Below are 15584 nucleotides of genomic sequence, written 5' to 3' on the forward strand. Positions count from 1 at the left end.
CACTGTGTGCCCCGTGTTCCAAGCAGCTTGCTCGTGATTGACGAGCCAGCCGTTCCTTATGAACCGTTTCGTTGGAGTGTTTGCTTGAGTGCTTAAGCCGCTTGGCGAGTGCTCCACCAGCTGCTTGCTCATGGAACACACTTCGGGAACCATGAGCGATCGTTCCCATCGCAGGTGTTGAGTGTGATATCTTGAGCCGGTGGTATTGTTCATTGTTCATTGTGGATTGTGCAGGGTTCGTTCGGTTATTTCCGGTGCCATTGACGCTTCTTACAATGAAAAGCTTAAATGTTTATAAAAACAAACAAACAGTTGGAATCGGATTGTCCTGTAAAATATTAAAACTCGAGAAGGAAAGGTAACGCCTCCTTTTCTGCGAGCCTCCTGATTGGCCCGTTCCACCGGAAGTCGTTTTTGATTGGCTACTTTGTAAACCGCTTGGTGATAGAGCGTTTGTTTCCATTTTTGTGGACTGCGTTTCCAGGAACATGAAGACACGGAGAAGGAGTACACGTAAGATGATGATTACCGTAAACTGAGGCTTGTACAAGTGTCGATATCATGATACAGCACGCTAATCTGTTCACTCGTGACGTATGTGTGTGTGTGTGTGTGTGTGTGTGTGTGTGTGTGTGTGTGTGTGTGTGTGTGTGTGTGTGTGTGTGTGTGTGTGTGTGTGTGTGTGTGTGTGTGTGTGTGTGTGTGTGTGTGTGTGGTTTTGTTTTTATTTGATACAGCTTTGTTACGAGCTCCATTATCCAGAGAACCTCGTCGTTCAGCCGTTCCCATCGCCAATTCCAACACGGTGAGCTGTTGATGAAGTTTGCGCCATTAATGCATGTGATGGTGTGTGAAGATCGAAGGAAAGGGTGGGTGTGTCTGACTCCCTGAGCTGAAGAGAATCCCCGAAACTTTAAATCGACGATATCCTTGAATATGGACAGAAAATGTTATTGGTTTTAAAATCAAACTACTCGTGTCATAAATGATATGAAAAGAATCAAAGCAAAGTAATACCAAATATTGTCACACTGGTGATCGACAAACTGCGGGACAATAATTTGTGGATATATTAAAGCACTGCTACGGATCTCACCGTCAGGGATTTTAAAGCAGCATGGAATCTGTGAACGCTTTTAGGTACTGTACTGTACTGTATGCATTTTCCGAAACAGCTGATGCACGTGATGTAGTTTGTGATCCTGAGGAAGATGCTTCGTACTCTTGTGTTGTTCGATCAACCCATTGAGTGCCCTTTGGTGATGACTCCTTGAGGAATGGGGGCCATATTACAGTGGTGTGCCAAATTTTGAGATGCCAGAGCCCTGCAAAAAACCTTGGCTGTGACGTCATCGCCAGATCTTCCGTCACATCAATTTTTAACATGACAACCATAACGCACATTGTACCATTAAAAACGAAGCATTGACACTCACACCCACTTGAGGTCACAATTCAGAATCCCCTTAAAATAAAAAAAAGTCTGATCAGTTAGCCCCTCGACTCGAACCGCAGTTTTTCGACAAAGCTCTAATTATATTTAGTGTTAAAAAATTTTTTTATACCATGTTGTTTCGGGCTGTTAGGATGGCCTAGACCCTGAGAGGTACGCACACTCGCTTCGAAGCTGTCTAGCCTGGGTTTGAATCGCAAGTGATTCATCCATCAATTTTTTGTGCCATCCCTCGGATGGACTTAAACTGGACGTCCCATCTACCAGCATTCGTTCTTTAGTTGATGTCTTTCGTGTATTTAAAACCCCCCAAAAAATGATGCATAGTCAAGGCTCGGGGAAGAGCGAGAACACTGAACGGATCAGGACGGAACGTGAGAGAGTTGAAGGCCAATATAGAGGGTGACGTAGACAAACGATTGGTGTGGGGAGGAATGCAGGGCAGGAGAGGATGCATGAGGTGGACACAATGGATACAGAAGGAAACTCTCAGGAGGTAAACTGGAAGCTTCGAAAGGGGGCGGGGGGGGGGACGAGGGAAGAAAAGATCATGGTTTTTGGATTGGGGATGACCTGAGATGGTTGTGAGCAGCTGTCTTGAAGACCTGGAGGGAAGAATGACTTTGAAGAGAATGTGGAAGTTAGTTCCACTGGTGGGGAGAAAAAAAGAGGAACAAATGATTTTGGTAGTTTCACCAGAAAGGGGTTGATGGTGAACCGTGTGAGCCCTGGAGAAACCCAAGGTGGGGGGGGGGAGGGGGTGGACAAAGCATGGAAAGAGCAGAGGGTGCAAGACGAGAATGGAGGCAGTGGAAGACTGAGATAAGACTGTGTTAAACTGAGCAAGATATGAGGTAGGGGAGCCAGCCCAGATGGGAACCCACTCCACCCTCTGCCATCATCCTTCAGATAAGCATGTTGCAGCCTCTGACTGCTCTTCAGATGTTGAAAAATATAATCACCAGCTGTTCAAATACTTAGAATATGTCTTTCAATCCTGACATAACAGTAACATCAGTCTTTCAATCCGAACAGCCAGCCTTCCTTATCAACCATTTAATTGGAGTGCTTGATTGGGTGCTTAAGCCGCTTGCCGAGCGTTCTACAGTCAACGGCAGTACAGTTCTTGTCCCGGTCGGGATGTACAGTTAGGCCTAGGTCACATTTGCTCTACGGCGAGGATACGGCGGCCGTACGCCCTCTGAATTGACAGAGACATGCGGCGACCGCAGAGAAACTGAGGTGGCCTCAGGGAGGCCCTACGCCGTTTGGCTATATTTTACAGGCCGTAGGAGCGCTGTGGAATTATAGCGCGGAGTTATAACTTTTTTTCATTTCTACATTCGCCGAGGCAATTCGACAAGCCAAGCTATGACGTAGATGTGTTCCACGTCGACTGTACGTAGGGCGTACGGTGGGCTTGTGTTATTCGTGCGGCTGCCGTAAGCTCTTCTCAATGAAAAATGAATTTTCCCAACCCCCCAAAAATTACGGCGGCCGCACTATTTCCACGGTCGCCGTACGGTGGCCTTGCGGTCTCTGTGACTACCTGCGGGCAACACAGGTTCGACGCACGGTTCCCCTACGCCCACCGTGCACCTACGTACAGTCTCCGTGGCAGTCTGCGTCGACCGTGCGTCCACCGTGCGCTACCGCTAGAGATCGGAGTATAGGTGTTTGCCTATACCGTGGTGCCCCCAGAATCCCAATTTAATTCATTCCAGGAGGCTGTTCGGATTGCAAAAAGTTCGGATTCAAAAAATATTTTTCCAATAAGAAATAATGGAGTGAATTAATCCGTTTGTGGACCCAAAGAAAACCCACTTTCAAGACACTTTAAACTGAAATTCCCCATGTTTAAGGTAAAATATGATGAGTAAATGACCTTCGGTGGCGATGTATTGTATGTAAACTGGTACAATCACCACATCCAAAGGTCCACACAGGCTCGAGCTCCGGCCTGGGTTCCGATCGCTTGCGCACTCTGCGAGCGCTGCCCCCAGGGAAGCTCAGCAAACATGATGCCCGCAGAACCACAATCACTTTCATCAAACGCATCGGGCTGACGTAATAATGGATATTCCAAATTACAACTGGTTTTGCTGTGAAACCTACAAATGAAGGTGAAAACACGAGGTAAAGTAGCGATCGATATACGAGAGATTACAAATGCTGATTTTCGAACCTATATGCCATACGTACATGTACATTATTGCTCATATCTCAGAAACTATTGGAGTGCCCATCACAAAACTTATGTGGAAGCTTCTTGACATCATAAGGTACCTCTGGGATGAATTTGAGGAAATTTGAAGGATACATTTTTTGGGGATTCACGATTGAAGTTTATATTTTGTGATAACCTTTTTGTGGTTGGAGGTAGGAAAATGTTGCCCAGACAAATTCATAGGGCATGAAAATACCTTTAAAGTGACACCAAAACCAGCTCTCTAGGTGTTATACTTTTAGAGATATGGCCATTTGAATTTGCGACGTCGTGCTAATTAGTCCAAAGTTCGTTAGTCAGTATCTCACTAATTAAGAGGCTGTTAGCAAAAATATTTGAGTTCTTGCCGTTTTTCATGGGTCCCAATTGGTTCCCAAAGTTTTACAAAAATCTGAGAAATGACAGCAGATTCTTTGATGATTTGACATGGAATGACCCTATTGCTTGACGGGGGAAAAAAACCAAGAAACGCGCCCCTCTCATGTACGAACAAACGAAAGACGTCATTTCCGCCCACCATCGCATTTCGCGCCGATCGCCGAATGCTGAAAGCTAAGTTCTATCTTATGCTATCATTCTTTTGCGGCCTTCTGCCATGCTGTATCGAACGATTTCATTCCTTCTGTTATATATAAAGGTGCTTATCACAATACTAACAAGATTTTTACATTTCAAATATTAAGTAAACTTTTTAATTGTTTTTCAACTGAAAAATTATATGCAATATAAATTGCATATTTTAACATTAGTGTACTCATTTGCTTCACCACGCACGCTGTATTGAAGGACTTCGCTTGTTTTTTTGTTTTTTTTTCCGTGGCTTTATTTTATTTCCGCACATGCCCTAACCTCTATAACCTCTTAATCTAAGCCAAATTACAAAATGCAATCTCTGGAATTGAACTTATCAGCAGTTCCAACTGCTAAAAAGTGTTTATTTGTCCAATTTGGACATTGCTTGACATTCTGGGCGTCTCGCAGCGCACAGTGTTTATATGACCAATCAGCGATCGGTAATCGCTTGCCAAGCCAGCCGTTCCTTATTAACTGTTTCATTGCAGTTCTTGCTTGAGTGCTTAAGCCACTTGGTGAGCGCCATACAAGCTGCTTGGTTGTTGGTTTCCAAGTCATGGCCATACAGAGCAAAAGTATTTGCACTGTCACTGTATTTGTCGATCGACTTGAACAAGATTCAGGCCCTACCCGCCTGCATTTCGCCTCGCATTGATGTACGTGACAACGACGACAATCCCTGTCCCTCGGGCAGTGGCTCGCTCACTCGAAACGTACATTTTTGTTTTGACGTTTCCCCTTTTTTGTGCCATCTTTCATTATATGACCCGTCACTTCGGCTTAGATAGACACATATAAAAAAAATTAAACGTTTCTTTTTAAAACTTTCTTCAACCGTTTTGTTGGAGTGCTTGCTTGAAGTGCTATTCAAGTTTTGATCTCTCCAAGTTTCCATGGCGATACTGCGGCACGGTTCTCTGTGGGGATTTCTCTCGACTTCGGAAGGCAAAATAAATTAGATGACAATGAGTAAAAAATGTTTTCAGTAACAAAGCAATGATTCTTATTACTCCCCACTGTATCGCAACCCATCACCACCAAGCCTTTTCTCCTCATCCGGCCCTCTCCCCCAGCTCTTCTGCAATCCCTCACACTCATTCAACAACTCTCCTTACCTCTCCTCCTCCCTTGTCCTACCCTCCCTCTCCCTCCCTTGCACCCAAAATCTCCTTCCTTCACAGTGTGGACCTCAAACATCTGGGGCCTTCGCTCAAACCTGACTGGTCTCTCCAAACAGGTTGCCACTGACAAACCAGACATAATTTGTTAAACAGAAACTTTCCTCCTTCAAGACGTTTCTGACTCCTTTGTTTCTCTCCCTGGTTACTCCCTCATCCAGTATGATAGACCCGAGCCTCGTTCTGGCGGCGAGGTTGCTCTCTTCATCAAAGACTCTATTCATCATTCATGATACAGTGCCCTGTCTCCCCCACACCCCCAGGAATACCTTTGGCTACGACTTCCCCTCCACTCCCACCTCATGTTCAGATGTGTACTGTACCATCCACCAAACAGTGATAACTCCATTTACATCTCGCTCTCTGAAAACATTGACCAATTTCTATCTTCGCATCTGAACTCTCTCATCCTCATATGCGGTGACTTCAATTGTCATCATGCCAGTTGGCTAGGTGTGGGTACCTCTCTCACCTGCCATAGCACTTCAGCAAAAGACTTCTGCGACTCATTGGGACTGACTCAATCGGTCAACTTCCTGACCCGGATCTCAACCAATGGTACTCCATCTCTTCTGGATTTGATTTTGACAAATTTCCCAGAAAATATTTGCTGTTCTTCCTGCTACAATCGGTTCTTCTGACCACGTGCTTGACAAAGTGGACATCTCTCTGACTTATCAGGGAACCACCTCAGCGCCGTCGAGTCTGGCATTTCACTCAGGCTGATTGGCAGGGTCTCGAAGCAGCCATCAAACTTCAAGACTGGTCTCCCATCGCTACTTTCTCTAACATCAACTCATTCTGGGAATTCTTTCAAAGAAACTTGCTCTCCCTCATGCACAGATTTATCCCCTCTCATCTTCAGTTGTCCTACCCTTCCTCCCACCCATGGTTCACTGTAGCTTGTGGTCAGGCAGTTGTCCTGAAACAACTTGCCTTTGCCTCATGAAAAGCAAACCCAACTGAGGGTAATCTCAGTTGCTTCCATGAAGCTCAGAACAAGTGTGTATCTACCCTCAGGAGAGCCAGAAAATAACATCTTTCTAATCTCAAGTCTGAACTCTCAAACCTCTCTCCCTCCTCAAAATTCTGGTGGCATCTAATGAAATCTCTTTCTGGTGTATGTTCCCCTTCCATCTCCTTCCTTACCTCAAATGGCCGCACAGTTGACACTGCTCGTGAAAAGGCTGAATGCCTAAACTCCATGTTTGCATCTAAATCTTGTGTCCCAAACCCATCACTTTCTGTACCCACCTTAACCAGTCGCACCCAGCTGTTCTTGGACTCTTTGTCCTTTTCTCCTTACCAGTGAAGAGGTTGTCAAATCTCGACTCAGATTCTGCAACCAGTCCAGACAACATCAGCCCACGTGTCCAAAAAACCTGCTCCTCTGCTCTTGCTCACCTTCTCTCTGTTCTATTCACCCTCTTATTTGCTCAAGGTCATCTGCCATCTGCTTGGAAATCAGCAAAAAATTACTGTTCTCCATAAAAACGGTGCAAACTGATGTCTGCAACGAAGACCAATCAGCCTTCTCCCAATCAACAGCAAGGCTATGGAATCCATCATCACTTCAGACATGAAATCCTTCCTCTTTTCCAATGGCTTGATTTCCGATCATCAATTTGGATTCAGACTTCGTCACTCTACCCTGGATATGCTGCTTCTGCTCTTCCAACAATGAATGGAGGTACTCAATGCCAGATATGAAATCAAAGCCATATCCCTAGACATATCACGTGCCTTCGATACGGTCTGGCACCCTGCCCTGCTCACCAAACTCTCTTCCTATGGTATCCAAGGACATCTCCACTTGCATCTCACAGACTTCCTCTCCTGTCGCAGCCAACGTGTGGCCCTAAATGGAGTTCTTTCATCCCCTCTTAATTGTCCAGGCTGAAGTTCCTCAAGACAGCGTTCTGGGCCCTGTTCTTTTTCTGGTTTTCATCAATGATCTCTCCGACTCTCTGGAAAATCCTCTTTATCTCTTTGCTGATGACTCCACCCTCTGTCATACCATCTGTCATCCCTCAGACCGGAAAGCAGCAGCTTCTTCGCTCTCTGCAGATCTGGGTAAAATCACAAACTGGTCCAACACATGGAACATGTCTTTCAATCCAGACAAATCTCACACTCTCACTATGTCTCTCCGAAAGGACCGTCTGGAACCCTCCCCCATCTACTTTCTCAACAATCCTCTTGTAGAAGTCCTTTCATTCAAACTTTTGGGTCTCCCTATCTGCCATGATCTTTCCTGGGAAAGCCACATTTCCGTGCTGGCCTCCAAATCCAGTTGCTGACTGGGAATCCTCCGTCATGCAAAGTCCTTCCTTGGCCTACATGAGTTCCTGACCACATACAAAGCTTTCGTCCGCAGCCTGATGGAGAACTGCTCTCCCCTCTGGGCTGGTGCTCCCGTCTCTCACCTTCCCCGGCTTCACACTGTGGAAACCAAGGCATTTAGGATCATTGTTATCTCATGTGATGAGGCTGAGTATTTGGGCCTCTCACTCTCTCACCACAGGCAGGTCGGTGGTCTTTCTATCTTCTACCGTCTCCTCTCCATCCTCGCTCCCCTCCTCCCCCCATTGCTCTGTCTGAGATATGTCCCCCCCCCATATTTATGCATGGCACTGAAGGTCCGCCAGCAACCCCCTTCTGGTAAAACTACCAAAATCAAGAATCACTGCTCACCTTCATTAACCTCCACCATCGAAGATGGACGGAGGTTACTGTTTTCACCCCTGTCTGTTTGTTTGTTTGTTTGTGAACAGTATTACGGAAAAACTCCTGGACGGATTTCCACGAAACTTGGTGGGGGGATTAGGTATGGTCCAAGGATCATGCCATTAGATTTTTGACTTGGTCCAAAGTCCAATGTGGCCGCTATGGCGGCCATTTTGAAAAAATATTTGAATTTTTGTTTTTGCATTTCTACATGTTTTAAGTGATTTCCAACCAAAAAAATAAATACATTTGTTAGAGAAAAAAAAACAACAAAATTTTGCAACTTTTTTTTTTTTTAAATTCGATTTTATTTGAAAAATATTTGAATTTTTTTTACATTTCTACATGTTTTAAGTGATTTCCAACCCCCCCAAAAAAATTTAGAGAAAAAAAACCAATTTTGCACCTTTTTTTTTCCAAAAAAATTTCGATTTTGTTTTTTTTGGCATTTCTACATGCGCGTCAATCTAGTTTAGTTTATTCAATCGTGGTTCAGTAGAGTCTGATCCGTTTTGACCTACAATGAATAGGATATCGGGTTCACTTAAGTGACCCAGCAGTATTGTCGGCGGAGGTTTTGCACTCGACCGAGTGCTCCCCCTCTAGTTCTTTCATTTGTCTTTTTTCCTGCCTTTGGAACAAACTCCCACACTCTTCAATCTCACTCTTCCCTCCAGGTCTTCAAAACAGCTGTTCATCACCATCTCTTATCTTCCCCCATCCAAAACCACAATCTTTTCGACCCCCACTAATCCACCCCAAACTCACCTCCTTCAAATTCCCTGCTTTTCTTCCTGAAAGTTTCCTGTCATGTAAGGTCCTGAAAGTCCCTGTAGTGTCCATCTTGTTTACCCTGTGCACCCCACCCCTCATCCCTCTCCCTTCCACAGATCTCCTCATGTGTCTGTTTCACACTGTTTTTTTCATTCCCTCTCCTGCCCCTCTTGTCTTCTGCTCCCCTTGTATGTTCTCTGTGTTAGCTCTCATACGAGCCTCGCCAGTGTATTTGAAAATAATTTTTTTTTTTAAATGAATCGCCACATCATGGCAGGATAGTCGAGAAGTACGCACGCTCGCTCTTCGCTGTCGAGCTTGGGTTCAAATCCCAACCCAGCTATAATTTGTCATCCCTGTGTTTCACAGGCCTGGTGATTCATCAGTGTGTGTGGTGTCGTCTCTTGGATGGACATTAAATTAGGCGTCACATCTGCCAGAATCCTCCATCCCCTCTCCCTCTCTCCCACCCTCTCCCTCCCCCACATCCTCATCCCCCACCCCTTCCCCTCTCTTAAGAGGACTGTTAAGAACTGATGGTTTAGTTTTGAATGTAATATGGCTTCCCCATCGTGTAGCATGTATGAACCAGATTTGGAGTGAGCCGACCGTGGGGGTGAAAATGTCACTGCATGTGCGAGCTTGCATGCATGGAGGCAGGCCATTGCCAGGTAGATAGTGTGGGTTTTAAATGCTCCCTCTGTTATAGTGTTCAAATGCTTCCACCCGCTTTTATATAGAACCCGGCGGTTAAAAAAAAAATGTTGCTGTTTGGGTGTGTTTTATCGCTCTTCCCTTCCCCAACCCACACACTGCCTTCCATTCCCATCATGCTGCTTTACCTTCCCCTCCCCTCACACTTACCTTTTCTCAAACCTCCTCCCCTCTCCACCCTAACATGGACATCATTCTCCTGGCGGTCTCTGCGTGCTGTTTTAGCGTACTCCATTTCATTCAATCCTACACTACCCCCCACTCCCCCTTCTCCACAAGTCCCACCACCAAACGCAAGTCGAGAGCCCTTCCCCTCTCCCCCCCCCTCAAAGTCTTCCTTCCAAATGCAAGTCCCCTCCCCTCACGCTCACCTCCACCCAAACCCACAACCCCTCCCCACTTCCCCGCTTCTCTCTCGCCTCCTTCCTCTTTCTCCCACCCCCCCCCAACCCAATATACCCGTCAGCGAAGTGACGGGTTGTGTTTGCTGGTACAAAATATAACGTCTTCTCCAGGAAGTGACATCACCTTTTATTCTGGCATACAGTGAGATATTTAATGACACAAGTATTGAATACATCAGTATTATATACATCTATCATTAAATACAGGGTGCATGAAACAAATTAGTCTTTGGTGTATAGCATTATGTAATGGTACAGGGAACATCCGCCCCCCAATTCTCTTTAACACTCCATATCGTTCAGACATACACCCCCACCTCCGTATCACCCAAGCATTACGTAATTTTTGAATGGCCCCTTCATCCAACTTTACTTTTCATGTACCGTACTCACTCCTTATTAGGTTGTAACTCCAAAGTTCAGAATTTCTAAAGTGTTGATGACCCAGCAATGGATATTAACTTGCCCTTGATTGATACTGAACGTAGATGAGACGAGCTGGTCTGAGAAAGATGGACAATGCAGATTTACATCGGCAGCGTTTACTGGAAAAAGAGGTGAGCAGTTCATCTTTTTGGAGGATGGGAAGCTTTCAATCCCTCATAGTTTACCATAAGCCTGATGATTTATGGCTACACTTTTAGCTTCGGGGAACTGTTTCATTTGCAGCGTAAGCAGCACAGGCTGTTGGTTGTGTTATTCTCGAAAACGTATATACTGTATTTAATTATTTTTTTTTACTGTTATTTTTTGAATGGGGGTGGTGGAGGGGAGAAACATTATTGTAGGGTGAAGAATTAACAAAATTGCAGGCAAGATGGCCATAAATCTCTGGATTATTCAAATCTTAGAGTGTTTCACTTTTAATATGTCCACCTCTTCCCAAATACCACCCCACTGGTGGAATGAGCATCTTCCATCGATTGACATTTGTCGTTTATATTTATTAACTTAGGTTCTTGGTTCCTCATTTTGAGCCAATATTTGATGAAATGGTTTTGCTATAAACACATATGTTTACACGGCAGGTATGCCACCTGCGTGCAGAGCTGCTGGAGAGCAAGCGCTACGCTCAAATTTTGGAGAAGAAGCTGCATAAGGCTGAGACACAGGGTGCGACAGCGATACACACAAGGAAACTCCTCGCGAATAAAACCGCAGACCTCAAGAATTGCACGGCTCGGCTGAAACGAGCAAATGAACTGCTTCTTGCTAAAGTACGTTGTCTTAACTTGCATGTTCTGAAAGATTGGAATTATAATTCCTCTGATTTTGAATATCATGTATATATATATATATATATATATATATATATATATATATATATATATATATATATATATATATATATATATATATATATATATATATATATATGATGCATGTATGAACTGAAACCTGGGTGGGTCGAGTTTGCGCATCACTTCCTGAAAAAGCATAGTCTGTTTTGCAAGAAGACAGGATGTTTGCATGGTGTGCACTTAAACTGTTCATATATATATATATATATATATATATATATATATATATATATATATATATATATATATATATATATATATATATATATATATATATATATATATATATATATATATATATACCAATATGCGATGAAACCGGTCCGGTTGCTGAGGGGTGTGTAGCATTAGACTTCTCATGTGTATAGTGTGTGAATGTCTTTATAGTTGTGGAGGAACTCTGGGAAGGGTTTGAAACAGCATAGCGCTTACCTTGTGTAGGCCTTCTTTGCTTGCTTTCTGCAGCTTATATGGCTAGAGGAGTGTGGGAGGTGTCTTTTTTATGTATATATATATATATATATATATATATATATATATATATATATATATATATATATATATATATATATATATATATGTATGTAATTGTCGTGGTGGCCGGCCGAGGTTAACCCCCCCTGACCAAATTTGTGATGAGGGGCGGTTAACACCGACATCCCCGTATGGCTGAGCGGTTCCTTTTAGTAGGAGGCGGACACGTTGATCCTCGGAGATTTTTACCATGCGCTCAAAGGGCATGGCGGACGGGTGGAGGAGCACAGGGAATAAAACGAATGCGCAGGGGGTTTAACCTCGAACCCACTATTACATGAATGCAGATTCTTCAAAATCAACACATTTAGGGAACATAAAATAAATATTTACAAAGGACGATAATTCCGAAGGTAATAATAATAATAATAATAAAGCCAATCCTCCAGTCAAGGCCTCGCACACAGACTCAAATACAGACAAAGGGGACACAAAATATAAAGACAAACCCTCCTTCCAAATTAATGCTTTACTTAGCCCAGAGCTGATCCTTGTGGAACTTGGAATGGAGGCACTTTTATTTGCACGTGCAGTCATGCGCAAATGCCGCCGTCACTTCTCTCGTCGCAGGGCAAACGTACGCCAGACAATCCACGAGCAGTACTCCACATGAAGGCTCAAAGCCCCAGTGTAACGGCTTATGACATACACGAGGCTTGGGGTCCTTTTCTAATGACTGCACCTCGTGCCTCCACTCTGATCACAGCTATAAAAACACAAGCCAACTGAGTCCGATGCCTCTCAAAATGTGCCAGCCTTCCTCTTTCCCAAGTGTGCAAGCCAACTCCAATCCTCTTCAAAAGCGCCACCTGCCTCGTGAGTTCCTCACACTGTCCTCGTGTGGACGCTCTGCCGATCTCCCGTCATATACAGTAGGAAGCCTCCCACTCCCTCTTCTTCTTCAGGCGTCTTGCGTCTCTCAATCCTCTGCCTCCGGGGCGTGGTCTGCACACACTAAACCTGGGAAGACGCATTTGGTGTCTGGGACTGTAATATTTTGAACTCCCTGACTCTGTAACAGTTGGAGTCGGGATTGGACAAATTAAATCGTTGATAAAGGAGTATCGTGAGGGTGAAATTTAAAAAAATAAAAATTGTGCAGTGATGTCTAACCAAGACGAACAGATCCAGGTGGGCTCAGTAGACATGAAGGATATGGAAGAGGTTGCATCCGAAAGCGAATCTGTCAGGGAATATTTGGCAGCGGGGACACTCGTCATGCTTGAGGACGTCCGATCCCACCCTCATCCCCCAGAAAACACTGGTGACCTGCTAGAAGCCACACCGCAGGACAGCAGGTTGGCCTTGCCGGCACAGCCAAGCATGGACCAGTTGACAATGATGCTCAGCCAGATGGTGGGTAAAATGGAAGCTGTGGGTAATAAAATGGATGCAGGGCAGGCAGAAGTGAAGGTGATGGGCTATGATGTGTGTGAAACAGATTGTTGTATAAATGTGTTTATTTGTGGTTGCTTACAATTTATCATCTTCTCTGTCCTGTTAGTTTTCTGGTGACGAGAAAAAAATTGTGAGAAATGGCTTGTGCATGGAACTTCCTGAACTTCACACACAACTTGGAGAAAAAGACCAGGTATGTATTTCCATTACGGTTTGGGAAGTTATTTATTTATTTATATATTTTTCTTGATAAATTCACTCGTCTTACGACGCAAGTTCAGAACTTCACGTAGAACTCTGTGGCAATATGGCGCTTCATGAGTGAGTTTTGAGCTCAGTCAATGTCGTGCAAGTGACTGTCACCCTCTCGACAGACTCTGGCCTATCTTCTTGAAGAGCACAATGCAGCAGTACTTCCGCTCGGAGAAGCTGGGAATGAGCGCTCTGAATTGGTTGGCTCAATTTCAGGTATAGGCCAAGCTGTTTTCACAAGGAGTTTTAATCCTAATAATTATTATGATCTTTCACATGGGGCCTTGTAATTGTAATAATGATCAGTATATGACCTGCTTGATATGTCAGAATTGCATTAAAGCCGTGAGCTGCATTTGAAATAACAAACAAATTTACTTTTGATAAAGGGGTGCAACCTATGCCTGGTGTTGGCTTAATGGTTTGGGTGGTGGGCTTGGGATCCTAGGATCCCGAGTTCAAATCCCGCTTGGCTGTTGAATTAATACCAGGTGGGGTTGACTCTGCCTGTCATCCTTCCGAGGTCGGCAAAATGAGTGCCAGCATGCTGGTATCCTGTGTCGGAGTGGTGACCCGTCCAAGATTATGCCCAATAGCCAAGGAGACTGAGTAAAAAAATTTCAGAGTGAAAATCCCCAAATCCAGATGTCCAGCATCATGCTATGGGAAAAGACTGAGAGCACGAGACAAAAAAAGATTGTGATCTGATGCGTCCGAAAGATGAAAATTGAACTCTTTTACTTGAATGCAAAGCAATGCTCTGCACAGAGTATGGTCCCACTGGATGGATGGAATGGTGCAGCTGAACTCTTCAGGTTTGATAGAAAGCTTTCAGCTGGAATCGAGGCAAAATATTCTCTATGTCTATGAGATCTCCATCCAATGATGTCTGCAAGACCTCAAAGTTGGCCACCTGCAGTGCCTTCAGAAAGTAGTTGCACCCCTTAACTTTTTCACATTTTGTTGTGTTGCAGCCTGAATTTAAAATGGATTAAATTGAGGGGTTTTTTTGTCATCGATCTACACAAAATACCCTATAATGTAAAAGTGGAATTTATATATTTTTAGAAATTTTTACAAATTAATAAAAAACGAAAAACTGAAATGTCTTGCATCAATAATTATTCAACCCTTTGCTATCCATCCATCCATCCATTGTGACCATACTCTGTACAGAGCATCTGTGCTGCCGAAGCACTCTCCTGGGCTACTGGGCACAATCCTGGAAGGGTCGCCACTCCGACACAGGATACTCGAATGGCTCAATCATCCCAGCAAGCTGGTACTCATTTTGCCGACCTCGGAAGAATGACAGGTTGAGTCAACCCCACCTGGTATTAATTCAACAGCCGAGCGGGATTTGAACTCTGGACCCTTGGATCCCAAGCATGCCACCCTAACCATTAAGCCAACACCAGGCATATGTATCTATATCAGTCGATCCACAACCTCAGTTGCGTGCATGCAGTTGGTCAACCCATCAATACAACAACACTAATCAAACTATTCGCCAGAGGATTTAATGTATTATCACATAGTTACAACTCCCATCACACATTCTATTAATATACAGTATGATAATGCATTAAGTTGTGCACACCTTACCTTAAATCTAACATATGACCTTATCTTAAAACCATCCCTATGGGAATATTAATTAATACAAACTAATAGCAGGAATGATAAAGAAAAACCTCACTGAGATTTTAAAACCCCTCCCGGGAATATCACTACAAAGCAACTACAATTGGAGGTAGTCTGGGGTTCGGTGACTATCCTGAAAAGACACACACACACACACACACACAGACACACAGACACACACACACACAGACACACACACACACACACACACACACACACACACACACACACACACACACACACTACACTACAAGTCCCACCACTTTCCCCACACGCCACACCACTCTATCTCCAGACTCCAATGAATCCACGTGCCTATCTACCCCCTCCACATTACTTTCCTTTCAAAACAGTCTCGTTAAAAGTGTGAATATGAACCAAGGATACATGCTGAGCTGTACTTCC

The 15584-nt window shown here is 44.2% G+C and overlaps 1 protein-coding gene across 2 annotated transcripts in view; it reads left to right on the top strand.

Annotated features, from left to right (window-relative positions):
- Positions 1 to 224: 224 nt before the first annotated feature.
- Positions 225 to 15584, top strand: part of LOC147009026 (uncharacterized) — a 53290-nt gene continuing 37930 nt past the window's right edge. Inside the window, exons 1-6 of one of the 2 annotated variants that reach the window (XM_085863796.1) lie at positions 225 to 513; positions 738 to 805; positions 10539 to 10607; positions 11079 to 11267; positions 13390 to 13476; positions 13658 to 13751. In XM_085863796.1, the coding sequence (XP_085719922.1) occupies positions 489 to 513; positions 738 to 805; positions 10539 to 10607; positions 11079 to 11267; positions 13390 to 13476; positions 13658 to 13751 (532 nt within the window). In that variant the 5' untranslated portion in view covers positions 225 to 488. The remainder of the gene's footprint in view (positions 514 to 737; positions 806 to 10538; positions 10608 to 11078; positions 11268 to 13389; positions 13477 to 13657; positions 13752 to 15584) is intronic. The other variant, XM_085863795.1, reaches the window with a different exon arrangement.

This window comes from Eptatretus burgeri, chromosome 18 (genome assembly GCF_056783735.1).
Source record: "Eptatretus burgeri isolate ZD-2024b chromosome 18, Ebu_testis_v1, whole genome shotgun sequence".
NCBI lineage: Eukaryota > Metazoa > Chordata > Myxini > Myxiniformes > Myxinidae > Eptatretus > Eptatretus burgeri.